General features: G+C 41.3%; 1 protein-coding gene across 2 annotated transcripts; it reads left to right on the top strand.

Moving 5' to 3' along the window:
* The first annotated feature begins 12,193 nt into the window (after positions 1-12,193).
* On the top strand, positions 12,194-26,097 carry LOC125515441 (myosin-6). 2 transcript variants are annotated; one of them, XM_048680909.2, is made up of 39 exons: positions 12,194-12,758; positions 13,853-13,981; positions 14,166-14,309; positions 14,445-14,590; positions 14,720-14,876; positions 14,970-15,028; positions 15,122-15,281; positions 15,663-15,812; positions 15,913-16,049; positions 16,131-16,277; positions 16,393-16,494; positions 17,266-17,323; positions 17,431-17,532; positions 18,114-18,151; positions 18,257-18,383; positions 18,458-18,628; positions 18,732-18,863; positions 18,947-19,056; positions 19,154-19,214; positions 19,652-19,829; positions 19,931-20,136; positions 20,765-20,884; positions 21,204-21,302; positions 21,691-21,903; positions 22,100-22,239; positions 22,358-22,472; positions 22,570-22,608; positions 22,700-22,783; positions 22,854-23,024; positions 23,548-23,703; positions 23,793-23,978; positions 24,113-24,241; positions 24,328-24,398; positions 24,476-24,575; positions 24,650-24,706; positions 24,963-25,019; positions 25,157-25,237; positions 25,361-25,443; positions 25,553-26,097. In XM_048680909.2, the coding sequence occupies exons 1-39, from the start codon at positions 12,756-12,758 to the stop codon at positions 25,665-25,667; spliced, it is 4,533 nt and encodes a 1,510-aa protein (XP_048536866.1). In that variant the 5' UTR covers positions 12,194-12,755; the 3' UTR covers positions 25,668-26,097. The 2 variants fall into 2 exon arrangements, with proteins under 2 accessions (XP_048536866.1, XP_087385150.1); XM_087529024.1 differs by lacking the exon at positions 12,194-12,758 and having other exon boundaries at positions 13,847-13,981.
* Positions 26,098-26,383: the final 286 nt, after the last annotated feature.

A 26,383-nucleotide genomic window follows, 5' to 3' on the forward strand; every position in this document is an offset into this window, starting at 1 on the left:
CATCGCACTTTTCACATTCACGAATTTCAAGCAAAACTTCATAAAGATAATCTAGTGCACAAAACTCACTAGCAATTGGTTCAACATAATTGGATCTCTTAAAGAGATTAGCAAGCGGATGAGGATCCATAGATCTTAGGTTCTCTGTTTAGTAATAAATAAACAACTATTCCAACCGTACGAGCAAACAAGAAACGGGCAAAAAGAGGCAAATAGAGAAAGAGAGGGAGGATAGAGAGAGAGAGAGAGAGGGCGAATAAAACGGCAAGGGTGAAGTGGGAGAGAGGAAAACGAGAGGCAAATGGCAAATAATGTAATGCGAGAGATAGGGATTGTGATGGGTACTTGGTATGTTGACTTTTTGCGTAGACTCCCCGGCAACGGCGCCAGAAATTCTTCTTGCTACGTCTTGAGCTTGCGTTGGTTTTCCCCGAAGAGGAAGGGATGATGCAGTAGAGTAGCGTAAGTATTTCCCTCAGTTTTTGAGAACCAAGGTATCAATCCAGTAGGATCCCACGCTCAAGTCCCTCGTACCTGCACAAAGCGATAGCTACTCGCAACCAACGCGATTAGGGGTTGTCAATCCCTTCACGGTCACTTATGAGAGTGAGATCTGATAGATATAATATTTTTGGTATTTTTGGTATAAAGATGCAAAGTAAAAAGTAAAAGCAAAGCAAGATTAAAGTGATGGAGATTGATATGATGAGAATAGACCCGGGGGCCATAGGTTTCACTAGTGGCTTCTCTCAAGAGCATAAGTATTCTACGGTGGGTGAACAAATTACTGTTGAGCAATTGACAGAATTGAGCATAGTTATGAGAATATCTAGGCATGATCATGTATATAGGCATCACGTCCGTGACAAGTAGATCGAAACGATTCTGCATCTACTACTATTACTCCACTCATCGACCGCTATCCAGCATGCATCTAGAGTATTAAGTTAAAAACAGAGTAACGCCTTAAGCAAGATGACATGATGTAGAGAGATAAATTCATGCAATATGAAATAAACCCCATCTTGTTATCCTCGATGGCAACGATACAATACGTGCCTTGCTGCCCCTTCTGTCACTGGGTAAGGACACCGCAAGATCGAACCCAAAGCTAAGCACTTCTCCCATGGCAAGAACTACCAATCTAGTTGGCCAAACCAAACGGATAATTCGAAGAGACTTGCAAAGATAACCAATCATACATAAAAGAATTCAGAGAAGATTCAAATATTATTCATAGATAGACTTGATCATAAACCCACAATTCATCGGTCTCAACAAACACACCGCAAAAAGAAGATTACATCGAATATATCTCCACAAGAGAGGGGGAGAACTTTGTATTGAGATTCAAAGAGAGAGAAGAAGCCATCTAGCTACTAACTATGGACCCGAAGGTCTGAGGTAAACTACTCACACTTCATCGGAGGGGCTAGGATGATGTAGAAGCCCTCCGTGATGACGGCCCTCTTCCGGCGGAGCTCCGGAACAGACCCCAAGATGGGATCTCGTGGATACAGAAAGTTGCGCCGGTGGAATTAGGTTTTTGGCTCCTGTTCTGATCGTTTGGGGGTATGTGTATAGGAGGAAGAAGTACGTCGGAGGAGCAACAAGGGGCCCATGAGGCAGGGGGCGCCCTAGGGGGGCGCGCCCTAGGGGGGCGCCCCCCACACTCGTGACCGCCTCTTTTGTTCCTTGGAGCAGGGTCCAAGTCTCCTGGATCACATTCGGTGAGAAAATCACGTTCCTGAAGATTTTATTCCGTTTGGACTCCGTTTGATATTCCGTTTATCTGAAACACTAAAATAGGCAAAAAACAGCAATTCTGGGCTGGGCCTCCGGTTAATAGGTTAGTCCCAAAAATAATATAAAAGTGGAAAATAAAGCCCAATATAGTCCAAAACAGTAGATAATATAGCATGGAGCAATCAAAAATTATAGATATGTTGGAGACGTATCAATTAGCTAGATGGCTTCTTCTCTCTCTTTGGATCTCAATACAAAGTTCTCCTCGATCTTCTTGAAGATCTATTCGATGTAACTCTTTTTGCGGTGTGTTTGCCGAGATCCGATGAATTGTGGGTTTATGACTTGATTATCTATGAATATTATTTGATTCTTCTCTGAATTCCTATATGCATGATTTGATATCTTTGCAAGTCTCTTTGAATTATCGGTTTAGTTTGGCCTACTAGATTGATCTTTCTTGCAATGGGAGAAGTGATTAGCTTTGGGTTCAATCTTGCGGTGTCCTTTCCCAGTGACAGCAGGGGCAGCAAGGCACGTATTGTATTGTTGCCATCGAGGATAATAAGATGGGGTTTATATCATATTGCTTGAGTTTATCCCTCTACATCATGTCATCTTGCCTAAAGCGTTACTCCATTCTTATGAACTTAATACTCTAGATGCATGTTGGATAGCGGTCGATGTGTGGAGTAATAGTAGTAGATGCAGAATCGTTTCGGTCTACTTATCACGGACGTGATGCCTATATTCATGATCATTGCCTTAGATATCATCATAACTATGCGCTTTTCTATCAATTGCTCGGCAGTAATTTGTTCACCCACCGTAATACTTGCTATCTTGAGAGAAGCCACTAGTGAAACTTATGGCCCCCGGGACTACTTTACATCATATAAGTTTCCGATCTACAATTCTAGTTTGCTATTTATTTTGCAATCTTTATTTTCCAATTTATATCGTAAAAATATCAAAAATATTTATATTATTATCTTTATCAGATCTCACTTTTGTAAGTGACCATGAAGGGATTGACAACCCATTTATCGCGTTGGTTGCGAGGTTCTTGTTTGTTTGTGCAGGTACTAGGCGACTTGCATGTAGTCTCCTACTTGATTGGTACCTTTGTTTTCAAAAACTGAGGGAAATACTTACGCTACTTTGCTGCATCACCCTTTCCTCTTCAAGAGAAAACCAACGCATGCTCAAGAGGTAGCAGTCGTGCATGCAAAATAATATTTGGTGTCATGCGTCTTCGAGTCACTCAAAACCTTCAATGGCGACGACTGCAACTCCTTGGCACTGGTCCTTAGGGGAATGTGCATGAAGAGTTCTCTCGCTTTCGTCAACTTAGTCAGGTCGGCTCCAATAAAGGAGTAGCGACAATGACACATCGACGACCTGTTATGGTGATGGTAGTGGTCATTCAATACTCGAGAGACCTCGATGTAATTGTTATAATGTTTGCAACACTTTGTATGGTGAACCTTTGTAACAACTCTTAGTCCTTTTGCAAAATAAAAAAGGAAAACAACAAGGCAGCGCTACGCGTCGGTCGGGTGATACACGGGTCGCATCACCACCCGGACAGTCGTCGAATGGCAAGCTAGACAGCCACTTGGTCTGTCCCCGCGTCAGTCGTGCGCCCCATCCCGCTTGCAACATGGCTTGTGTTGCATTTGGGGCTTTGCAACACGAGCCATGTCGCGCTCCATTAAATTGTTTTCTACGTTCATGTAAAAAACATTTTAATTGCAACATGGTCTATGTTTTGACATGTGGTCGTGCAACATGTGTCATGTTGCAATCCCACGCTGAGCTTCCACACATGCATGTGCCTTGCACTACCCCATCGTCCTTTGCAACATAGCTAGTGTTGTGATTGCAACATGGGCCATGTTGCAAAGTCTCGGTTGAGCTGCCATAGAGACATGTGTCACGCGCGAGCCTGCGAACAACACCACGAAAATCAACCGGTTGAGCGCTAGCCTTTTACTTTTACTTTTACTAGATAATTGCACGTGCGTTGCAACGAGATATACATATTTTAGTAAATTGGCCCATGATTCACCTTTCATATTAATTTGATTGTGTAAATAAATGTTTATCAAATCCTATCTTACCTATCTAAATAAAATTTAGTATTTTATTTGTTAAAAAAATATTGTCTTACCAGAGAAAACATTATTTAATTTAGTAATACATTAATAAAAGATGATACAGTTAAGACGTTTTTCAAGAAAACTGATTAAAAACCCTAGAGATGGAAGAAAAAAAGAAGTCAAAACAAAGAAAGAGGGATAATTTACGCAAGGTTGGACGAAGCGTTTTGCGTGCCGGAAAAGATAACCTTATGTCTTTTAAAACTAAAAAATAGAGATTATTAATGTAATTATGTGTGTATTAGTGGTCAAGGTCTTACTCGCACAAATAATTAAGCATTTTAAAGGCATATTATTAAGTATTATTATTAATTGAATAAATAAGATGGATTTTTAGCTGCATAATAAAACGTTTCGCCTTTTTTAGGGAGGCCTAAAAGAAGAGAAATTCGCCACCGACCATTCGCGCAGGAATCCCCGAAACGCCCTGGCCTCCGAATCCTCTGCGTTGTGAAACCGTGTGGCATATGCGCGGCGCGTCGCTGTTGCTCGCCCCAGCTGCGCGCACACACACACACCGAAAGGGTCACGAGGACACGCTGGAGCCACACCGCTTAAAACCCAGCCCGTTCTGTCACATTCCCATTCCAGCGACCCCACCGCTCACCGACACGCCCGGGACCACACGGCGGTCACCCGGGCCACGCTGGCCAGCATCGCACCGGCCCGGCTACAGCCCGCGATTTCCGTTACTTCTTAATTGCCTGCCAAATCCGGGCCTGGCCAATGGGACGGCGCCACGTACGCCGTGGAAATAACCCCGTCCGTCTGTCTCGGACCTCAGCGGGTCCGGGCGTGGTTGCGGCTGGCTTCGCGGGTCGGGTCGGGGCAGGGATGGGTTCGGGCGTGCGTTTTGCCAGGCTCGCACGACAAAGTCAACAGCTACCGCCTACCGACCACGCAAGCGAGCGAGCCACCACTTTAGCGTACATGTATGTACTGTACTCTGTAGAATTCTTTGAGTCTAAGCCTCAAAGGTGCAACTTTAAGTCATTTCAAGCTCGAATGACCTTCGTACAAGTCGTTCTCCAGTGGATATAGTCCTGAGAGTCGATGTAATGAGCTTAATTGGCTCGACATAGTCAGTGTAGTTTCTAGCTCGAGCAGCGTTCATGTAAGTTCTCCCGTCAAAAAAAAAAAAAAGAGAGAAGAAAGAGTCCATGTAGGTACAAAGATCAATCGAGGGAAACGTTTTGTTTATCTATGACTCCGAGTTCGGCTAGAGTTATGTCTTAATCAAGATTGGATTAAAATTTGTATTCTTTTGGTAACCTATCACTCTTATTAAATCGGGTGCGGTGGCCCATCAATATATGCGCCAGACATGTATTTGTCGGTTACGACAATTTTTGCTCTGTGTATGACCCTCAGTTCGGCTAGGGTTTTGGCTTGGTTCGAACGGAGTTGAACTTGTGCTCGATTAAGGGTTCAAACTCGGATCAAGAATGAACCAGGACTAGTATTCTCTTGTCAACCTACCTCTCTTGATAAATCGGATATTGTAGCCTATCAATATAATTGACAGATAAATACGGCAACTATTTTTTACATGAAGACCAGATAATTTTGCTAGGGAGGTGCCACACTAATAGTGTTAGTGATACCGATACGTTGATGGTTGCCGAGATTGGACGTCACAGAATTAATGTTACTACGACACCCTACATTTCCATCTATAAAAAATTCCATTTCACTAGCTACCATCTTAGGGCAACCACGAGGTGTATGTGTCCACGTCTGCCTTCTTTCACTTACGTCTCTAGCCACCTGCTCAACCATGATGTACCACCGCTGTAACAAACATCAACGATGTATGTTGCTTTTTTTGGGCCTCCCTCACTTGTCTGCATCCAACACACAACCAAAACTTTTCACTCGGTTGTTATTGGTTTTCAACAACCTCTCAGCTTGACTAGGCGCCAACATTAACCACCTAGGAACCAAGGTTGAAGGCCACCAACAGACCACACCTCATAGTCGCTAAAATGTAGACATCTTTCGCTAGATCATACCTCATAGTCGCTAAAATGTAGACATTTTTCGCTAGATCACACCTCGTAGTCGCTACAGGGCGGGGCACTCCTATGAGCATATCAAAGAGTCAAGTTTACCGAAAGAAGAAAAGTGTCATGTTTATTTACATGAAGTTCATCTAGGGGATTTTTTATTTTTAGTTGATAAAGCTACCGCTTTATTTCCATGGATAAATCAAGAAAGCATAGAGCTAGAAGTGTGGTAGAGGGGGGGGGGGGTCTAGATGACTCGGAAGGAAAAGGAATGGGAAGCATCACTGTCAGACTCAAACTTTGGAAAATCTCGAGACAAAAAAATCAAAATTGATAAGAGATAGAACCAAAAGCGTCCCGTCCTCCATTCCCTTCACTTTCTCCTCCATTAATGCACATAATATTTTGTTTAAATCAGGTGCTATACATCCCCGGTCATTTTTAGTGTCCCTAAGATATATCGTCAAAGAGCACTAGAGAATACATTTAACAAATATCCCGACATAGATTTCTAGAGTATCAGATTCATTATTTGTGTTTAAGTAAATTAGGACAATGCCCGTACATTGTAACAGATATACATACTCTAGTATGTTAGCTTGTGATTTACTTGCTCATATTAATGTGATTGTGTAAACAAATTTCATCAAATTCTACTCGTGATTTACCTTATATTTTGATGAAAAGTTTGGTCAGCAAATTAAAGTGGAATTGGTTCAGAAGGTGGGTACATTAAGTTGATTGATTATCATACTGGGAATGTTGGATGAAGGGCCAGTGGGAAGAAAAGTGAAACATGAAACATGAAACCTTACATTCTTTATAAGTAGTAGAGATATAATCCTATTGACATGGATAATTATTTGGGTAATATGTATTGAATTTCTCAAGTGGATATATCTATGAAGTCAATGAACTTAAACTAGCTCAACCAGGTCAAGCTGGTTTGTGGCTCAAGCAGAGTACATGTATTTCAAGGTCGATGCACCAGTAACATTTGCATAAGATTCATTGGGCAACAAAGCTACTAATCAAGAAAAATGTGCTTTTATCTATGAGCTCGGGCTCAGCAAGTTTTTTTTTGGTTTGGCTCGCACAAACTTGAACATGAGATGTATATCGAGCTTGGCCAGGGGTCGAACTCGGATCAAGATTGGATCCAAAGACCTTCGTGTAAGTTGTTTCCGTGGGGATATAGTTGTTTTTTGTGACTATTTGTGCGAGTGTGGTTATGATAGGAATACGGTGAGCCCGACCTCAACTAAGTCATTCTACTTTATGGCTCAAAGGGAGTTTATTTAGACTCGAGGTCGATGCACCCATAAAAGTGCTCTATGTATGACCTCGAGTTCGGCTAGGGTTTTGGCTTGTCTTGCATGTAGTTGAACTAGGAGATCAAACTCGGATCAAGATTGACCAAAGATTAGTATTCTCTTGTCAAACTACCACTCATAATAGATCAGATATTGTAGCCTATTAATTACCGGGCTTATGTCGAAAATTGTTTTGCACGCCAAGTAGTCCGAATAATTTTGCTAGCTAGGGAGGTGCCAAACTAATAGCATAAGTGATAATAATACATTGACGACCACGAAGAATTGATGTTGGAGAATTAACTACGACCATGCCATGCATTTTTCATTTGTAAATGGTTTCATCTCGCCACCGACCAACCTAAGGAAACCACAAGGCGCTTGTATCCACGTCTGCCTTTCTCCTCCCCCTTTTCCCGCCACTTGCTCAGCCACGATCCACCGCCTCCCGAGCAATCCTCAACGATTTTCGTCGCTTTCCTTTCCAGCCCTCCTCCCTCATCCCGACACGCAATCCAAACTTTTCATCCGGTTGTTCTCGATTCTCAACAACCTCTCGACTCGACTAGGCCACTAGCCGCCATGACATCGACAACCGCTTAGGAGCCAAGGTTGAAGCTCCCCGACAGATTCATCATAACTAAATTGTAGTCATCTTTCTCTATACCACATCTTGTAATCGCCATATGGTGGGACATGCCTTTTAGCATTTTGAGAAGTTAGGTTTACCAAAAATACATGCCATGTTTTCCCCATGAAGTTCATCCAGGAGAAAGGCTTTTATTTGTAGCCGGTAAAGCTAGGGCATGGCGTTTTGTCTTTGGGGAGTTTTTGCTCATCGTATGAACAACAAAAATCAAAACAAATTAAAGACACTATGATTTTTTACATGTTCATGTCAGCGTTCAGAACGTGCATGATAAATTTTGTGCCAAAAGAAGTTAAATAATTGAGAAATGCCAAAAAATTATCATCCAATTTACCTTTTTGTGCAGATAACATTTAGACATGAATGAATGTATACAAGTCTAAGTTTTTTAGTACAATAGAATTATTTACATTTATAAAAACATTATTGGAAGAAACAAATACTCCAGGGCTAATTGAATATCCAAACAGTGTTTTATTTCCACGGATAATCAAAGTATTACATAAACTTAAACACGCTGTAACCTAGAGGACCCGAAGGAGAAAGGTAACACCTCGGTTAGAATCAAACTCGGCGAAGAAAATGACTAATAGAGTTTTCTATTACACTTAGTAGGAATAATCATGCAATATTTATATCACATGTAGAGATGTAATCTCATTTGTTATACAATTGTGTTATACATCTGTTTTTTAATTGATAACTAATTTTTTTAACAAGTTAAATTGTATGCTCGATACGAAAAAATCATCGACAAAGACGAAACCAAAAGCGTTTTCCTCTAATTCCTTAAATGACTATAGTTTTCTATTACACTTAGTAGGAATACCACACAATAGCTATACACGTAGAGATGCAATGTCATTTGTTATACAACTGTATTGTACATTTGTTTTTATATTGAAAACTATTTTTCTAATGAGCTAAATAGCATGCCGTGAAGATCTAGGAAAACCCCATTCATACATAGATTATTTTGTTCAAACCATGTGCATTATACTCCATCAAAGAGCGCTAAAGAATACATTTTTAGTGTCCCTAAGATATAACGTCAAAGAGCACTAGAGAATACGTTTAACAAATATCCCGCCATAGATTTCTAGAGCATCTAATTCATTGCTTATGTTTAAGTAAAAAAATCCTATTGACATGGATAATTATCTGGGTAATATGTATTCAATTTCTCAAGTGCATATATCTATGAAATCAATGATCTTACACTGTCTCAACCAGGTCAAGCTAGTTTGTGGCGGCTTGAGCGGAGTACATGTACTTAAAGGTTGATGCACCAGTAACATTTGTGTGCAATTCATCTGGGTAACAAAGCTCCTAATTTAGAAAATGTGCTTCTATATATGAGCTTGGGCTTGGCAAGGTTTTCTTTCGTTTGGCTTGCAACGAACTTGAACATGAGATGTACATCGAGCTTGACTAGGGGTTGTACTCAGATCAAAAATTGATCCAAAGACCTTTGTATAAGTTGTTTTTGGTCGGATATAGTCTTTTTTGTGACTACTTGTGCGGATGTAGTTATGACAGGCAATACAGTGAGCCCAACCTCATGAAAGTTTTTTTCTGAGAGCACACAATTGCGTACCATATTTTTATAGAAGAAATAGATTTACAACAATCCAACATCAACGTGGTAACACCGACTCCACACGCTCACACTATCCTATTGTCTCATGAAACGTTGTAATCCTCCTACGCCTTGAAATGCTAACTTCCAATCTCTAAGTTCATCCAGAATCATGCGAGCGCAAGTCTGCTCCAAGGTCTATCAACATCAACTCTTCTTAGCCATTCCCATCTGACCCTAAGCGACATAGCTTGTAGTTTCAGATTTTTTACTCCCAATCCACTGAAGTAGGTAGGCTTGCATATAGTGTTCCACGCGACCAGACACCGACCTCCATTTGCTTTTTCTTTGCCTACCTAGAAAAAAGAGCGCATCCAAGGAATTATTGAGAACCAATGCCCAATATGGGTGGAAAATTTGTCATTGCCTAGTAGAGAGGGTTCATTCAAAGGGACAGGCGACTTATGCTAGTAAGGTCCGTTATCTCAGCCAGACCGATTCACCAGCTGTTGATCTTGGACGCTCCAGTCTGGGTCTTCGATGACATAAACCTCAAGAAAGTCATTCTACTTTATGGCTTAAAGAGAGCTCATTTAGGCTCGAGGTCGACTCACCCGTAACTCTCCGTGACAAGGCTCTCAATTAGGAAAAGAAGTGCTTTACGTATGACTTCGAGTTTGGCTTGTTTCACATGGAGTTTTTTAAACACTGTTCCGCATGGAGTTGAACTAGGGGATCAATCTCAGATGAAGGTTGAGCCAAATATTAGTATTCACTTGTCAAACTACCGCTCTTAATAGTATTCTCTTGTCTATTAATTGTCGAGCGTGTACCCTACAATTGTTTTGCACATCAAGTCCGGATAATTTTGCTAGGGAGGTGCCAAACTAATAGCGTAAGCCATAACGATACATTAACGGTCACCGAGACTTGATGCTGCAAAATTAATGTTACTACCATGCCATGCATTTTTCATTTATAGAAAGCTCCATTTCGTCATCGACCAACCTAGGGAAACCACAAGGCGTTCGTGTCCACGTTCACCTTTCTTCCCACGTTTCCCGCCACCTGCTCAACCACGATTCACCGCCTCCCCAACAATCCTCGACGTTTTTCGCCACTTTCCTTTCCACCCCCTCCCTCATCCCGACACTCAACCCAAACTTTTCATCTAGTTGTTCTTGATTTTCAACAACCTCTTGGCTCCTCTAGGCGCTAGCCACCACGGCATAAACAAAACCGCTTAGGAAAGGTTGAAGCCCCCACGGGAGACCCATCGCAGTTAAATTGTAGTAATCTTTCTCTACACCACATGTTGTAGTCGCCATAGGGTAGGAGACTCCTTTCTGCATTTCGAGGAGTTAGGTTTACCAAAAAAACATGCCATGTGTTCCTCGTGAAGCTCCTAGACTTTTATTTCTTAGCCGGTAAAGCTAGGGTATGGCGTCTTGGCTCCGGGGAGCATTTGCTCCAGCAATAAACAATAATTTTAAATAAATAGCAATTAAATTTTAAAATCACGTTTTTTCCGCACATGTTCATATTAGCGTTCAAATCACACATGCCAAATTTCATGCGAAAGGAAAAAACAACTATGCTCCATTAATAAAAAAACAAAGTTAAGTAGTTGAGAAATGCGAAAATCTCACTGCTCAAGTTGCTTTTTTTTGAACGGATCGAAATGCTTGGACTTTTCCGCCTAAACATTTGCAGATAACATTTAGACATGAATGAAAACGTAGATGCCTAAATTTTCTAGCATTTTTTTACATTTAGGACAATATTTTTGACAGGCAAGATCAAATGCTTCCGAACCCAAATTGAATGTCTAGTGTTTTATTTAGGCGGATTGAAAAGAGGTGAGACCCCAGCGCGTCGCATTCTCCCCGACCTCCCACGTGGCCACAACCATGACTCAACAAGGGTGGCGAGGGTTTGCCGCCTCCTCCTTCCTCCACAAAAAGTTAGGGTTTCCGCCTCCCGCCGCTGCCGCAGGTCCGCCTCCTCTCCGGTGGCCCTAGAGCCATGAGGGCGCGGTGGATCTCGGCAAGGGCTGGCGGGAGGGTTCCGTTTTTAGTCGTTTCTTTCAGTTTTGCTAGGGTTTGTGTCCTGCTCAGGAAGACGAGACGGCGGCGGCTCCCTGAAGATGGAATAAAGATCTCCCCGCCTAGCCCCGTTCCGGCGGTGCGTCTAGCACCATTGGTGGGCGTGTGGATGTGTGTCTCCGGCGGATCTATCTTTGATGGATTTGCTCGGATCTCGTCGTTGTTCGTCTACGTTCGCGTGTCTTCGGATTGGATCTTTCTGATCTACGTTATTCTTCATCTGCGGCGGTTTCTGTTTTGGTGCGCTGGTCCTACGGGGCCTTACCACGAGACTTTCCAACCGTCTATTACAACAAGTTGTGCCCGACTCCGGCGATGGAGGGGCGATGACGGCGGCGCGCCTTCGGCTCGCTTCAGTGCTGGTACTCGTCGCTAGGTAGTTTATGGATTTGAATGTAATTTTTATTATTTCTGATGTTCGTTGTACTGCCATGATTAAAAATGAATAGATCGAAAGTTTTCTCGTAAAAAAAGGAAAGAAAGAAAAGAGTTTGAGACCCAAACCCGCTAGAACCCAAAACCCGGAGGAGAAAGGCGAGCGCCGCGGCCGCGGCCGCGGTCAGACCCAACTCGCCGCAAGTAAACGGAAAAACTCCACGCGAAGAAATCAAAACACCAGAAGAAGAGACAGAAAAAGCGTGCCCCCCCCCCCCTCTCTCTCTCTCCCCATTCCCTTCCGCAGCAACATAGAGAGAGAGAGAGATTTGGGAGGGGCAGACAGCGCACGCCGAAGCAAAGGCAGCGCCGCGGCACCACCGCCCACCCCCCAGCCGCTGCGCGCAGCAAAGCGGGAGACAAAAGCCAGCGCCGCACGAGGGCGGCGGCGGCGTGTGGGGGGAGCCGACGCGACGCATTTCGTCGGAGCCAGGAGAGATTTGGGAAGGCAGGGAGGCAGGGCGTCGCGTGCGGAGATTCGGAAGGACGCGCGGCGGAGGAGCCAGCGACCGCGGTTCGCGGGCGGTGTTGGGGAGTAACCCCGATCTCGGCGTCCCGTCGGCGTTTCGGGGCGGCGTCTCCTCCTGCCTGCGGGGATTGGATCTCGGCGGCGCGGGGCGCCGGACTTGGCAGGATCTCGCCGGCCGCGGGGTCATCTCGCCGCACCCCCGGTTCCTCTAGGGGTCAGCAGCCGTCACTGCTCTACTCCTCCCGCTGTACTGGGCTGGACCGGAGATCCGCTGCTCTCAACTTCTGACCGATGGTAAGGGAGCCCTAGCTTGCTCTGGATTGCTGTTCTAAGCGTGTTCGTAACTCTCTGTTACCCTAGACTAGTGCTACCGGCAGCAGTTTTTCCCCTGAAATTTCGGGGGTTCACCGTTCAACTGAATGAATCCCTATGCTCCCCGTGCTAAGCCTAGCCCTTGGAGAAATGGGCATGATGGTTGCGGCAGATTCTGGTGGCGCAGGCGTTGACCTGCTTGTTGATGTCCTTGTGATTGTTTGGCCCGGTGCACCGGCCTTGTTCGCGCCAGAAAATCGTTGATGGATGTCTTATGCTGGTGTGTGTTATTTGTTTCCACGTAGCGCTGCTATGATTAGCGCATTCCGCGCGCGGGGCAACATTTTAGGAAATATGCATTTATTCAGGGTTGGCGATATGTGGCTAATTGGTATGCCTGTTGCTGCCCGCGCCACCCTTTTGATTGTTGGGTTCGTCATACCGGCCTTGTTCGCGCCATAAAATGGTCGATGGATGTCTTATGCTGGCGTTTGTTATTTGTTTTGAGTTGACGTAGCGCTGCTGTGATTACTGCGGAATGCGCGGGTGGCAACATTTTAGGAAATATGCATTTATTCGGGGTTGGCGATATGTGGCTAATTGACCTGCCTGTTGCATCCCCCGCCACCCTGCTGATTGTTGGGTTCGTCATACCGGCCTTGTTCGCGCCAGAAAATGGTCGATGGATGTCTCATGCTGGTGTGTTTTATCTGTTTCCATGTAGCGCCGTTATGATTTACCGTGGAATGCGCGGGGGGCAACATTTTAGGAATATGCATTTATTCAGGGTTGGCGATATGTGGCTAATTGACCTGCTTGTTGGGTTGTCATACTGGCCTTGTTTGCGCCAGAAAATGGTTGTGTTCTCATGTCTGCGTACATATGTTGGCGCTATATCGAAACAAGCAACCTACGCAGACAAAAAAGAGTTTTCATGTCTGCGTAGGTTGCTTGTTTCGATATAGCGCCGCTGGTGGTTAACGCCGAATGCATGAGGGCCAACATTTTAAGAGACACATGTTTTTTCAGAGTAAGCAATGCGTGCCTAGTGTTTAATGTCACATCTATTCATGCAGGCGGCTCAAGCTTCCATCGCGGTGGGATCCCAGGTTTGGGTTGAGGATCCTGACGAGGCCTGGATTGACGGGGAGGTCCTAAAGGTCAATGGAGACACGATTACGGTCAAGTGCTCCAATGAGAAAACAGTAAGTTGTTTGTATGTATTGTTAGGATTCGGCCATCTGGCCAGTTTATTCTGTGTGGATTATTAATGACAAAACTGCTTAGAAATACCATGCGAATCTGACCTTTCATAAAAGCCTAGCCACGTTGAAAAGGGTGTGTTTGCACTATGTTCTAATTTGCCCCCCCCCCCCCCCCCCTTCCCAGGTTACAGCAAAAGCATCTCATGTCCATGCTAAGGATCCCGAGGAATCACCATGTGGAGTTGATGACATGACAAAACTTGCGTATCTGCATGAACCTGGGGTTCTTCAAAATTTGAAGTCTAGATATGACATGAACGAAATCTATGTAAGTCAGGATCTCTTTGTATAACTTATTACTGTAGTCCGACTGTCCGACACATATACTTTCCACTAATATTATGTTAAGAATGTCATTCATTTTTCTCATTTATGCCTTCCTTATTTCTTTGTTTGAAACCAGACGTATACTGGAAGTATTCTGATTGCTGTAAATCCTTTCCGAAGACTGCCTCATTTGTACGATATTCAGATGATGGAACAGTATAAAGGAGCAGATTTTGGTGAATTAAGCCCCCATCCTTTTGCTGTTGCAGATGTTGCATATAGGTAGGTTCATGTTGAGATCACTAGGTTTTTATAGTTGAAGCAGGCATTTCCAAAAACAGGAAATGAACAGTTTTTTTTCCTCTCTTCCCATTTTGACTTGAGGAAAAATCTTGATTAATGTCGTTACAGGTTGATGCTAAATGAAGGAATAAGTCAGTCCATCCTTGTTAGTGGAGAAAGTGGTGCTGGTAAAACAGAAAGCACTAAAATGATCATGCGTTATCTTGCTTACATGGGTGGAAAGGCTGCCTCTGAAGGCCGAACTGTGGAGAAGCAAGTTCTTCAGGTAGTTAATTTATAGACCCACCTTGTCCTGAGTAACTATTTCTGTGACCATCTGGTGTTTTTGTACGGCTGATTAATCTGCATCCCTCCACAGTCAAATCCTGTTCTTGAAGCATTCGGAAATGCAAAGACTGTGCGAAATAACAATTCAAGGTAAGAGGCATTCTTTATATGATTGTTGCAATTAGTGTTGTGGGTAACTGTTGGTTCACTCAACCAATTTCTTTTTATCTGTCATCACTGCAGTCGCTTTGGTAAATTTGTCGAGATCCAGTTTGATCAGAAGGGGAGGATATCAGGAGCTGCTGTCAGAACTTATCTTCTCGAGAGATCTCGTGTCTGTCAAATATCGGAATCAGAGAGAAATTACCATTGTTTCTACATGATTTGCGCTGGCTCACCTGAGGTGCTGCCCCTTACCTGTCCATTCATGCCTGTTTTTTACTAGACATATTTATATAAAATTTAAGATTAAACCTGAGGAGTTATTCGTATTTTACCAATTCTTGTGGCATGCACTACTTTATTGAAATTCAAGAATTCTACTCTCTGTCCCATGACATTTTCCCCTCTCCTAATTGTTTGTTACTGTCACAACGGGAGTAGCAGAGCCTTTGTGAATCAAAGCTCTCTACACGGAAGCTATTCAATGACATGCCCCTCTGGCTACCATTTTGCTAACATCACTGTATATCAGGGCACTAAACATCATAAGCTTCTGCTTTAAATAGCTGTATTTCATATTAGAAAGCAATGTATGGTTAAATTATGCTATTTTACATACCAGGAACGGGAGAAATACAAATTAGGGGATCCCAGTACATTTCACTATCTTAATCAGTCCAACTGCTATAAGATTGATGGCCTCGATGAATCGAAGGAGTATCTTGAAACTAGAAAGGCCATGGATATTATCGGGATCAGTTCTGAAGAGCAGGTACATATTTGGTTCTGTAATGATCTCCTGCTACTCCTTTTTGATCACTTGAGGCCTCGTTGACTTAACCCCTTGCTTTGTTTGTTGCTTTTAAATTTAGGAAGCAATTTTCCGGATTGTTGCTGCTATTCTCCACTTGGGAAATGTTGAGTTTGCAGAAGGGGATGATGTGGATTCATCGAAACCTAAAAATGAAAAATCTATGTTTCATTTAAGGACAGCTGCCGAGCTCTTCATGTATGTACTCTGTATAGCTTCTTTTTAGGAACTGTTGAATCCTTATGCATTTCACGAAAATCTCAAACTTTGGTCTTGTAGGTGCGATGAGAAAGCACTAGAAGATTCACTGTGTAAACGTATTATTGTGACTCGTGATGAGAACATAGTAAAAACTTTGGACGCTGAGGCTGCCAAGGGTAGTAGAGATGCACTTGCTAAGACCGTGTACTCACGATTGTTTGATTGGTGAGTTCATTTTGGAGTTATACACCGATTGCTATTCCAGTTCAAAAGCAGCTGCTTGACTGTTCTACAAATGTTTCCTTTTGGTTCTTATCTGACAAATGTCCTTTGATCCTAGGCTTGTGACTAAGATAAACAACTCTATTGGTCAAGATCCAACTTCAAAATGCTTAATTGGTGTGCTGGATATCTACGGGTTTGAAAGCTTCAAGACAAACAGGTGCTTAACTGGTACACTTTTATAGATTTATTGTGTGTTGGATGTGTCTTGGTCAATTTGATTGACAGAATGACAATGAGAGAAAACTGTCAGTTGGTTTGGGCCCGCTTTAGTTCTAGGTGAAAGAGGGGCTATTTGACTGCAAACCCTTGCAAACCCTTTAGTGATCATGACATGATCACTTCTCCATCTTGAGGTTCTTGTTCACAGCTGAGCTGCAGTTCTCTTTTGTTGAAGAACTGAACTCAGTCCACTGATGAAAGGTGCCACCGTGCTAGGCCTTTCTTTTCACCTTTGATTACATGCTAGACTCATCAGTTGGATTTTCCTCAAGATCATCACGTATTGCCTGTAGTACATGGCAGAAATGTAACATTTGGTACAAACTACTTGGATGCTGCTTTTTCTTTTAAGAACATTGGCTATTGCTTTTTGCTTGTTTGATGTGAACTTACTGTTTTTGTTCCGGTGATCATGAATTATGATCGCACCATCAATTGAGTGATATTAGTTGAACAGTAGGTGTGTGCAGGTCTGCTTGTGCATCTGTATCTGTTACTCTTAGGACTGTCATCATGAAGTTTAAGGTTTCCTTCAATTAACTAAGACTAACATTCTATTTTTGTGCATACCGTATTTTGTCATTATTATATTTTCACAAATTTTGTTTCCTCACTGATTCATTTCTATTGTTAATTTTTACCTACTAGTTATTATGGACTTCTTATGTGTAGTTCTCAGATCTGATGCACTTTTTTTGGCTTTTGATAGCTTTGAGCAGTTCTGTATCAACCTGACAAATGAAAAACTGCAACAACACTTCAATCAGGCAAGTTTCTAGCTTTCTTGGGTGGAGCCTAACCCAGCAGCTTCACTGTTATGGAGTTCTTTTATTTATAGAAGAGTTGTTAACTCTGAAGTTCTGCTTTTCTGCAGCATGTCTTTAAGATGGAGCAGGAAGAGTACACTAAAGAAGAAATTGACTGGAGTTACATTGAGTTTGTTGACAATCAGGATATTCTTGATCTCATCGATAAGGTATCCCCCTGCCCTCTTTCTTTGTTATTTTGCTGTAGGGTTGGGTTTGTCTCCTTGCATGACATGATCTGGTATCTGCACAGCCTGCTGTTTGCCTGCCTAAAATAAACAAGTTCATTCAAATGAGTGTGTGTAATTGTGTATATTGGAATGCCCCCCCTACATACCGATGTTTGATGAGTTCATGAGTGCCCATTTAATCTTTTGGTGTTAGTAGTAATTATCCACGGTTAGTGATTTCTGATCAGCAATGTCAAATGGTCACTACTAGCATTGGTTACTAGTGATCAATAGTGGTTCATTGTCGATTGATTACAATATAAGCACTGATTGTTACTCCCTCCTATCCATAATAGGGAGTAGTAGTTCTTATGTTGATTTTTTTTATCTATGTGGACAATTCGAGGTTTCCATGCCATACATCTTGTCAATGCAGAACGTACCTAGTCAAAAAAGTAAAGCTGCTTCTACCACTTTGATACTTAGCCCCAATTCTTACATAGACATAACTTATGTCGGTATGTTATGTTGCTTTATTGTCTTGTCGTGTTCCATCTAAGCACTCAATTCTTCCTTTTCAGAAACCTGGTGGAATTATTGCCCTTCTGGATGAAGCTTGGTATGGATGAGTGATAAGATCTCATTTTGTTCACTAGTTTTCTATCATAGAAAAATTCAATCTTACAAATAGTTTAATCTGTGCACATATGATTTTGTGTTGCAGTATGTTACCAAGATCGACACATGAGACATTTGCTCAGAAGTTGTACCAAACTTTCAAAAATCACAAGCGCTTTGTGAAGCCAAAATTATCTCGGTCAGACTTTACAATATGTCATTATGCCGGAGATGTAAGTATGAACTGCCTTTGCTCTATTAGTTACAGTTGTTTTTTAATAAATCTGATGGAAGCATTGATGTGTAGGTCACCTATCAAACCGAGTTATTTCTGGACAAGAACAAGGATTATGTTATTGCTGAACATCAGGCTCTCTTGGGTGCTTCAGGATGTTCGTTTGTTTCAGGCCTTTTCCCGCTTCTTTCTGATGACTCCTCAAAGTCGTCAAAGTTTTCATCGATTGGTTCCAGATTCAAGGTGCATAATGAATTGCTTTTATTATTATAATGATTCAACTGAAATTCTTGTTGCTTCCAGTTCTTCATGCTTCTAATATTTGCAATTTATATAAAAAATGCAGCAACAACTGCAATCTCTCTTGGAAACCTTGAGTTCAACTGAGCCCCACTATATCCGTTGTGTAAAGCCTAATAGTTTATTGAAGCCAGCAATTTTTGAGAACCAGAATGTTCTTCAGCAGCTCAGATGCGGAGTAAGTTTTGTTGTTGTTGTTGTTGTTGGCATTTCCGTTTGCTTCAAACTTCCAACATCAGTCCTAATATTGTTTTTTCTCAGGGGGTTATGGAAGCAATTAGGATAAGCTGTGCTGGGTATCCAACTAGAAGAACATTCCTTGAGTTCATTGACCGTTTCGGTATTCTTGCGCCTGATGTTTTGACTGGAAGGTACTAATTTGTAACTTATAAATGAATAACTGTTCTTGCTTCCTGGTTTAGTTGGTTGAGCCTTTTACTGATCTTGGCTTGTGTTCATTGATACAAGTTCTGATGAGATTACTGCTGTAAGAAGGCTCTTAGAGAAGGTAGATCTGCAAGGTTACCAGGTATGGACATTTGAAGGAAACTTACATTTTTGGTGTTGTTAATCTGTGGTATTTGATAATTTAATGAGCATATTTTTTTCCGATTAGGAACACCATTGCTAATTAACGTGGGTTGATATAGGCTTTTTATATGTGACCTTCGATGGTCCACGTATTTGATACTGGCTGTATGTTGGGGATACATATTGGCTTAATGCTAATTCAAAAAAGTCACCTACGTTATGTATACTTGTATAGACTACAAATTCAAGATGTTCAAAACAGTGTGCAGTATATGCTGTAAGATCACTTTGTAGTTGATTAGGTGAATCAATTAAAATTGATATATCCCCCAGAATATAATTCCTTTCTGAAATAAATCTAGTAATAATGCTATCCTTTTGCATCCTTGGTGTATGGACTAAACTGTATATGCTTTTGCAAATGTTATTATTTAGGTTGGCAAGACAAAAGTTTTTCTTCGTTCTGGTCAAATGGCTGAACTTGATGCTCGTAGAAATGAAGTGTTAGGGCGTTCAGCTAACATGATTCAGAGGAAAGTCCGCTCGTTTTTGGCCAAGAAGAGTTTCATTGCACTACGAAGATCAGCTGTACAAATTCAGACGGTTTGTCGCGGTGAGATTTTTGTTCTTTCGAATCGTAGTCTGTTTGGCCCTACTTAATTAGCTTTATTCATGCAATGAATTTCTGACATGGCTTTTATTGAATATTTGAAGGAGAGCTTGCAAGAAGAGTTTACCAGGGTCTCCGCAGAGAAGCTGCTTCTCTCAAAATCCAGACTAGATACCGCATGCATAATGCGAGAAAGGCATACACTGAACTTTCTGCTTCCGCGCTTACCATTCAATCATCGTTACGTGGGATGGCTGCACGTAAAGAGATCCACTTCAGACGTCAAACAAGAGCTGCTATCATTATCCAGGTAACATAGAATTAAAATAACTTGTTTTATGTGCGTGTGTAAATACAAGCAAATGGACAAAAGTTGGGAATAATAACCGGCATAGGTGTTCAATTTTTCTGTTGATATATAAGATTAATCAGTAGTTATTGGTTGCTCTGAAACTGTAGAGATCATGTTATGTTTTGCTGATTGTATCTCTATTCAGCAGTTGGGTCATTGTCTGGTTGATTGTATCCTTGGTAGAAACTGCAATAAGCCAATACAGTTCCTGAAAGCTAATTTTCTTCGTAATTTCTTTTTTACCATTCAACATTATATATAGAGGGAGTTCTAGATTATGAAGTTTCCTCTTTTGTAGTGAAAGTCACATATTTCCAGTCATCCCAGTTCAGTTTCTTCATGAAATCGAGAGCTGGCTTAGTATGCATAATTATGGGTTGTGGACTATGAATTACAGTGCTCTTTTCTGCTATCTTTCTAAACATGACACATATATCTGGTCTTTTATATTATTACCATGATGAAACCCTACAACTTCGTTGCTACTATTCGTCCATACATTAGCTGTCTCTGAAGTGTACCATTTAGTCCCAAATTAGCAGATCAGATCAAAATGTTCACTTTATAATCCATATTTCTGTTTCAGACTCGCTGCCGTCAATTCTTGGCGAGGTTGGCTTATTCAAGAACAAGAAAAGCTGCTATTACTACACAGTGCTTCTGGAGAGGAAAAGTTGCTAGGAAGGAGCTTCGAAAACTCAAATTGGTATGTTTATGTGTAATAGGCACTTCTTATATTCCATATACAATTTTTTTTACGAATATATCTTGATGTGGGCACTGGAAATTGCCTTGGGTAAAACTTCTCAACATGCTGCCTTTTTCACTCCTGGAGCCACCAGTAATTCGGTGTTACAGGGTATTGTACAATGTCACATTTGCTGGTTTCTTATATACCTGATGGTGCATGATTGCTATAGGCCTTAGTAATGGAATTGGTCTGAAAAGCCCTGGTGGTGAATAGTGCAAATATACTCTCTCATATCAGGGTCCATTCTTTCTTATTCATTTTCATTGCTCACCAGGCTGCACGGGAAACTGGCGCTTTGCAAGCTGCCAAAAATAAACTGGAAAAGCAAGTCGAAGAGCTTACGTGGCGCCTACAGTTGGAGAAGCGCATGCGAGTGAGTATTTTGTTACAAAATTTCTCCATATCATTGTAGCCTTGGGAATACCGCAAGCCACTGATATAACATAATGTGGGTTTATGCACACCAATTTAGATACTGTATGCGAGATTTAACATACTCAAATATGTTGTTAATGGTTCAACCTGCCGTTTGTTGGACTTGTTTTAAAAAGTGCATTTCATAAGATAACACACATCCAACAATAACATTATTGTCTAAAGAAGTGATCTGAGTGAAGTAAAATGTGCTTGTAAGCATTTTGGAATTTGGATTGGAGGTATTTATTTGTTGTCCTGTTCTTCAGTAGAAGTAAAATGTTGACACTTGATTAGCTGATCTGAGGATATTGTACTATTGCTTAATGCGTGGCTGTTCGTTGTAGGCTGATCTTGAGGAATCTAAATCACAAGAGAATGCAAAGTTGCAAGCTGCCTTGCAAGAGGTGCAACAACAGTACAAGGAAACAAAAGACACACTAGTGAAGGAGAGAGAGGCGGCCAAAAAGGTCGCAGAGATAGCTCCAGTTATTAAAGAGGTTCCCGTTATAGATACAGAGCTGATGAACAAGCTTCGAGATGAAAATGATAAACTTAAGGTGAGACCTGAACATAATCTTGACTGTCAAAGGCCTGTAATCTGTTGGTGCTTCTGTTATAGATTTTAAAAACTGTTATGGTTTGCTTTACTCCTTTTTTTGCGGAGATTTCTTGCCTTCTAGTACTATTCAGCACGATCTGATATTTTTGCAGTTACTTGCTGTGTTTATAACACTTTGCATTTCATGACTACAGACTCTTGTCAGTTCTCTTGAAAAGAAGATTGATGATACTGAGAAGAAATATGACGAAACAAACAAAATCAGCGAGGAAAGACTAAAGAAGGCAATGGATGCTGAGTCGAAAATTGATGATTTGAACATGGCAATGCTAAGGTTGTTCTTTTCCTAACCCAACTTGATAATATAAGCACTTCCGCATGTACGTTGATTGCTGAGAAAACCATAATTAGTATTTATTGATTGACCTTTTTGTTTTTATATTCTGCTTCAGGCTTCAAGAAAAAATATCCAACATGGAAACTGATGAGAAAGTGCAAAGACAAGCGTTGTTGAGCACGCCGGTCAGGAGCATGTCTGAGCATTTGTCGATTCCAATTGTTCCAAAGGTAGGATTGATGGCTTAAAATGATGTTTCTTGTTAATTCTGCTGTTAATGCTCATGCTTCTTTACTCAACTCTTCTGCTTCTTTCTCTGTTATTCAGAACCTGGAGAATGGCTATCATGAGGCTGAAGAGCCAAAGGTTTGGATTTTACACCTTTATATTTCTATTTAGTCTCTTCAACTTCAGTTGCACCCTTAATCTCATGGCAAAAACTGCTATCCTTTTTCAGGAACCCCAAAGTGCACCCCCTGCCCTTAAGGATTATGGGAATGGCGATTCAAAGTTGAGAAAATCTTCTGCTGAGAAGCAACAGGTAAGTCAACACTTTTTAGTCCTTCAACTGCTTCTGTAAACAAGGTTATTTAACACTAATCTTTCTGTAGGAAAATGTCGATGCACTTATTGACTGTGTAGCAAAAAATCTTGGCTACTGTGAGGGGAAGCCAGTTGCTGCTTTTACCATATATAAATGTCTACTTCACTGGAAATCTTTTGAGGCTGAGAAGACCAGTGTTTTTGACCGTCTTATTCAGTTGATAGGATCTGCAATAGAGGTAATCTGAAACCTAAACTTTGGTCTTAATTTTCAAGCCATAAGTCAAAATAGTATAAATGAGTGATCATTGGATTTTTTTATCATTTTGGAGCTGACCATGGTCCATTTCACATCTAGCTGCATGTTAGGAAAACTAGATGTGCCCTTTTATTTTCATAAGTTGTCCTCATGTTAGAAGTTATTTTTTTGCTCTGGAAGCTCAATTTTCTTGGTCTTACCATTGTATGGATAAGCTCTGAACTTTTGATGCCATGTTTTTAGAATTTTGAAAGAATTTGGTTCTGTCCAAAGTTCCACTACTGAAGAAAACAACGATGAGATAGTCATATTACTTCACTATTCTTCAGGCTTACTTTAGACTTTACCTTGTATGTAGTCTGATCATCTTTTTAATGAGCTTGGATATTGGATTCACCTACAATTACAAATTAATTTATTGTTATTTTGAATTTTGAACATGTCAAGCTGCTTTCCCCCCTCCCTTAAAGTCAGTTTACATTTTGGATCTATCTTTGATGCAGAATGAGGAGGACAATGACAACCTTGCTTACTGGCTCTCAAATACGTCTAGCTTGCTGTTCCTTTTACAAAGAAGTCTCAAAGCTGCTGGTGCACCTGGGACTGTTTCACGAAAGAAACCTCCTCAGCCGACATCGTTGTTTGGTAGAATGGCTCAAGTATGTTATTGTCCTTTTCATGCTCATAAGTAAACGGGGAGAATTGTTGAATGTGATAATTGGATCTTGATGTTAATTTATTTGTCTAGGGCTTGCGCTCTGCATCTTTTGCCAACATGCACGTTGAAGCGACTGATGTTGTGCGCCAAGTTGAGGCCAAGTATCCTGCGTTGCTTTTCAAGCAGCAGTTGACTGCTTACGTGGAGAAGATTTATGGAATCATCCGTGATAATATTAAAAAGGAATTGTCATCTTTGATTTCTTTATGCATCCAGGTAACATATCCTCGCTTTAGAATTTTTTTCTATTTGCTGATAGCTGGCATTGGGTCCTATAAGTTTCCAGTTGGTATATGAGCATAAACATATTTGTGATTTACTATTAACCACATGCTCTTGTTAATCACAAGGCTCCAAGAACAATGAAAGCTAGCATGCTGCGAATTTCTGGAAGGTCATCTGGTCAAACTCAGAGCAACCACTGGCAGAAAATTATTGAGAACTTGGATATCCTTCTAAAAATTCTACAAGATAACCATGTATGCATATCTCTCTTTGACCCTTTGTTTATGTGGGATTCGCTTCAGCTGGATGTATATTTAACTGTCATTTTGTTTATCCTCAGGTACCCCCAGTTTTGGCTCAGAAAATCTTTACCCAGATATTCTCATACATCAATGTACAGCTATTCAATAGGTGAGCTTAACTTCTGAAGTTCTGTTTTTTGATTGTATGGAAGCTAGTGCAATACATGCTTACTGTTTGTTCTACAGTCTGCTCCTTCGCCGTGAGTGCTGCTCCTTCAGCAATGGAGAGTATGTCAAAGCTGGCTTAGCCGAGTTGGAATTGTGGTGTGCAAAGGCAACATCCGAGGTGATCTGCCTCCTGTGTGATTCCTTGGTTTCTTTTTGTATTTGATTCAAATTACTGAAGTTTCTTGGTTACAGTATGCAGCATCATCATGGGATGAAATCAGGCATATCAGACAGGCTGTTGGCTTTTTGGTACGGTCCTCTAATTTTTTCAGTTACATGTATATAGTTTTAACAAACGCATTGTGCATATCTGTCTTATTATCATCCAATAACGTAGTCATTTATCGTTGGATTCAGTAAGCTTCATAATTTATAACTTTGGATGACGTAATTCATAACTTTCAGCTCAATAAAGCAAGTCTAGCAGTTGTTTGAATTTCAATTGATCTTGCACTGTGTGGATTGTAACTTGCAAGTACTCATACATTCTTAATACTCCTTTCAGGTTATATTCCAGAAGTTCAGGATATCTTATGATGAGATAGTCCATGACCTATGTCCGGTAAAATCTCAAAACTGTTAACCCACCTTTTGATTTTGTTGATTTTCTCATGCTTTTTCTGGTTTATGTTTTCTTACTTTTGTGAAGTATGAAATCGTCCTGGCCCTAATCAAGGTTCAATTGTTTTCCTTGTGTAGATTTTGAGTGTCCAACAGCTATACCGAATTTGTACACAGTACTGGGACGACAAGTACAATACCCAAAGCGTATCGTCAGATGTGAGCTCCATTTCATTAAAGAACTTCACCGCTTTATTTGCAACTATGCATTCTTATCAGCGAGATACTACTTTCCACACGATATTAAAGGACAAACATAACTCGACCCCTCTAATATTTCAGGTCCTTAGTAACATGCGGGTCCTAATGACGGAGGATTCGAACAATGCAGAAAGCAGTTCATTTCTGTTGGATGATAATTCAAGGTAACATAAGCACCATTTCATCTAATGATGTTTGTATAATTGTACTGATGCACAGCATTCTCAAGGTTCTGTTTTATTTTTTGCTTTGTGTTTCTTTTGCAATCCACAGCATTCCATTCTCAGTGGAGGATATCACCAACGCGATACAGGAGAAGGACTTCTCAGACGTGAAACCAGCTGAGGAGCTGCTCGAGAACCCCGCGTTCCAGTTTTTACAGGATTAGGGCCGAGCTTTATACTACCGCTAGATACCTCATCAGATCTGTTTCTTCATTTGTTGTACATTTTTTCCTACCCTTTTCTGCTGCAGCATTCGTGCGTGCCTTCTTTGGGGGTTACGTTCTCTCCTTTATTATATAGGGTAGTCACTAGGGTTGGGATGGGATTTCCTCCCTTGATAGTAGAAGAAAAAGCCACACCTTTTAAATGGAGGCAAATCATTCTTTGTAGGGCAAGTTGAAGCCAGCCAGTCGGTCAGTCTTTTTTTTGGTTTTACCCAGGGGCAGGGGTCGTTGGGAGAAAAAGTCATTGTAGTAATGTGTTGGTAGTATTCCATTCCCCCCCACAGTTATAGATTGTACAAATTTACAGTGTAAATCAACAGTGCAAGAAGAAAGAAATCCATATACCAAAGTGACATTGTGCTCCGGAACATTTTCCTGTGTCTGTGTTTGTCTACAAAAATGCTGTGTGCGGCACTTGATGATCTCAGTTAGATTATGCTTTTTTTTTTGTCCTATGAGTGTGCCGCATTGTCGAAAGTCTGAAAGCAAATGTCGCTTTGGATTCAAGTTGTGTGTGGAGTGTTGAAAATGACAGAGGATGCCCACCTTATAAGCATCGTTCTCTTCAGTGGTGTGGCATTTCACCTCGGTATATTCTGCGGGTATCAACATAATATTTTTCACTGAAGGAGTGGGTTCTAGGCTGCAATCCACCA

This window comes from Triticum urartu, chromosome 6A (assembly GCF_056163025.1).
Source record: "Triticum urartu cultivar PI428250 chromosome 6A, HENAU_Tu73, whole genome shotgun sequence".
NCBI lineage: Eukaryota > Viridiplantae > Streptophyta > Magnoliopsida > Poales > Poaceae > Triticum > Triticum urartu.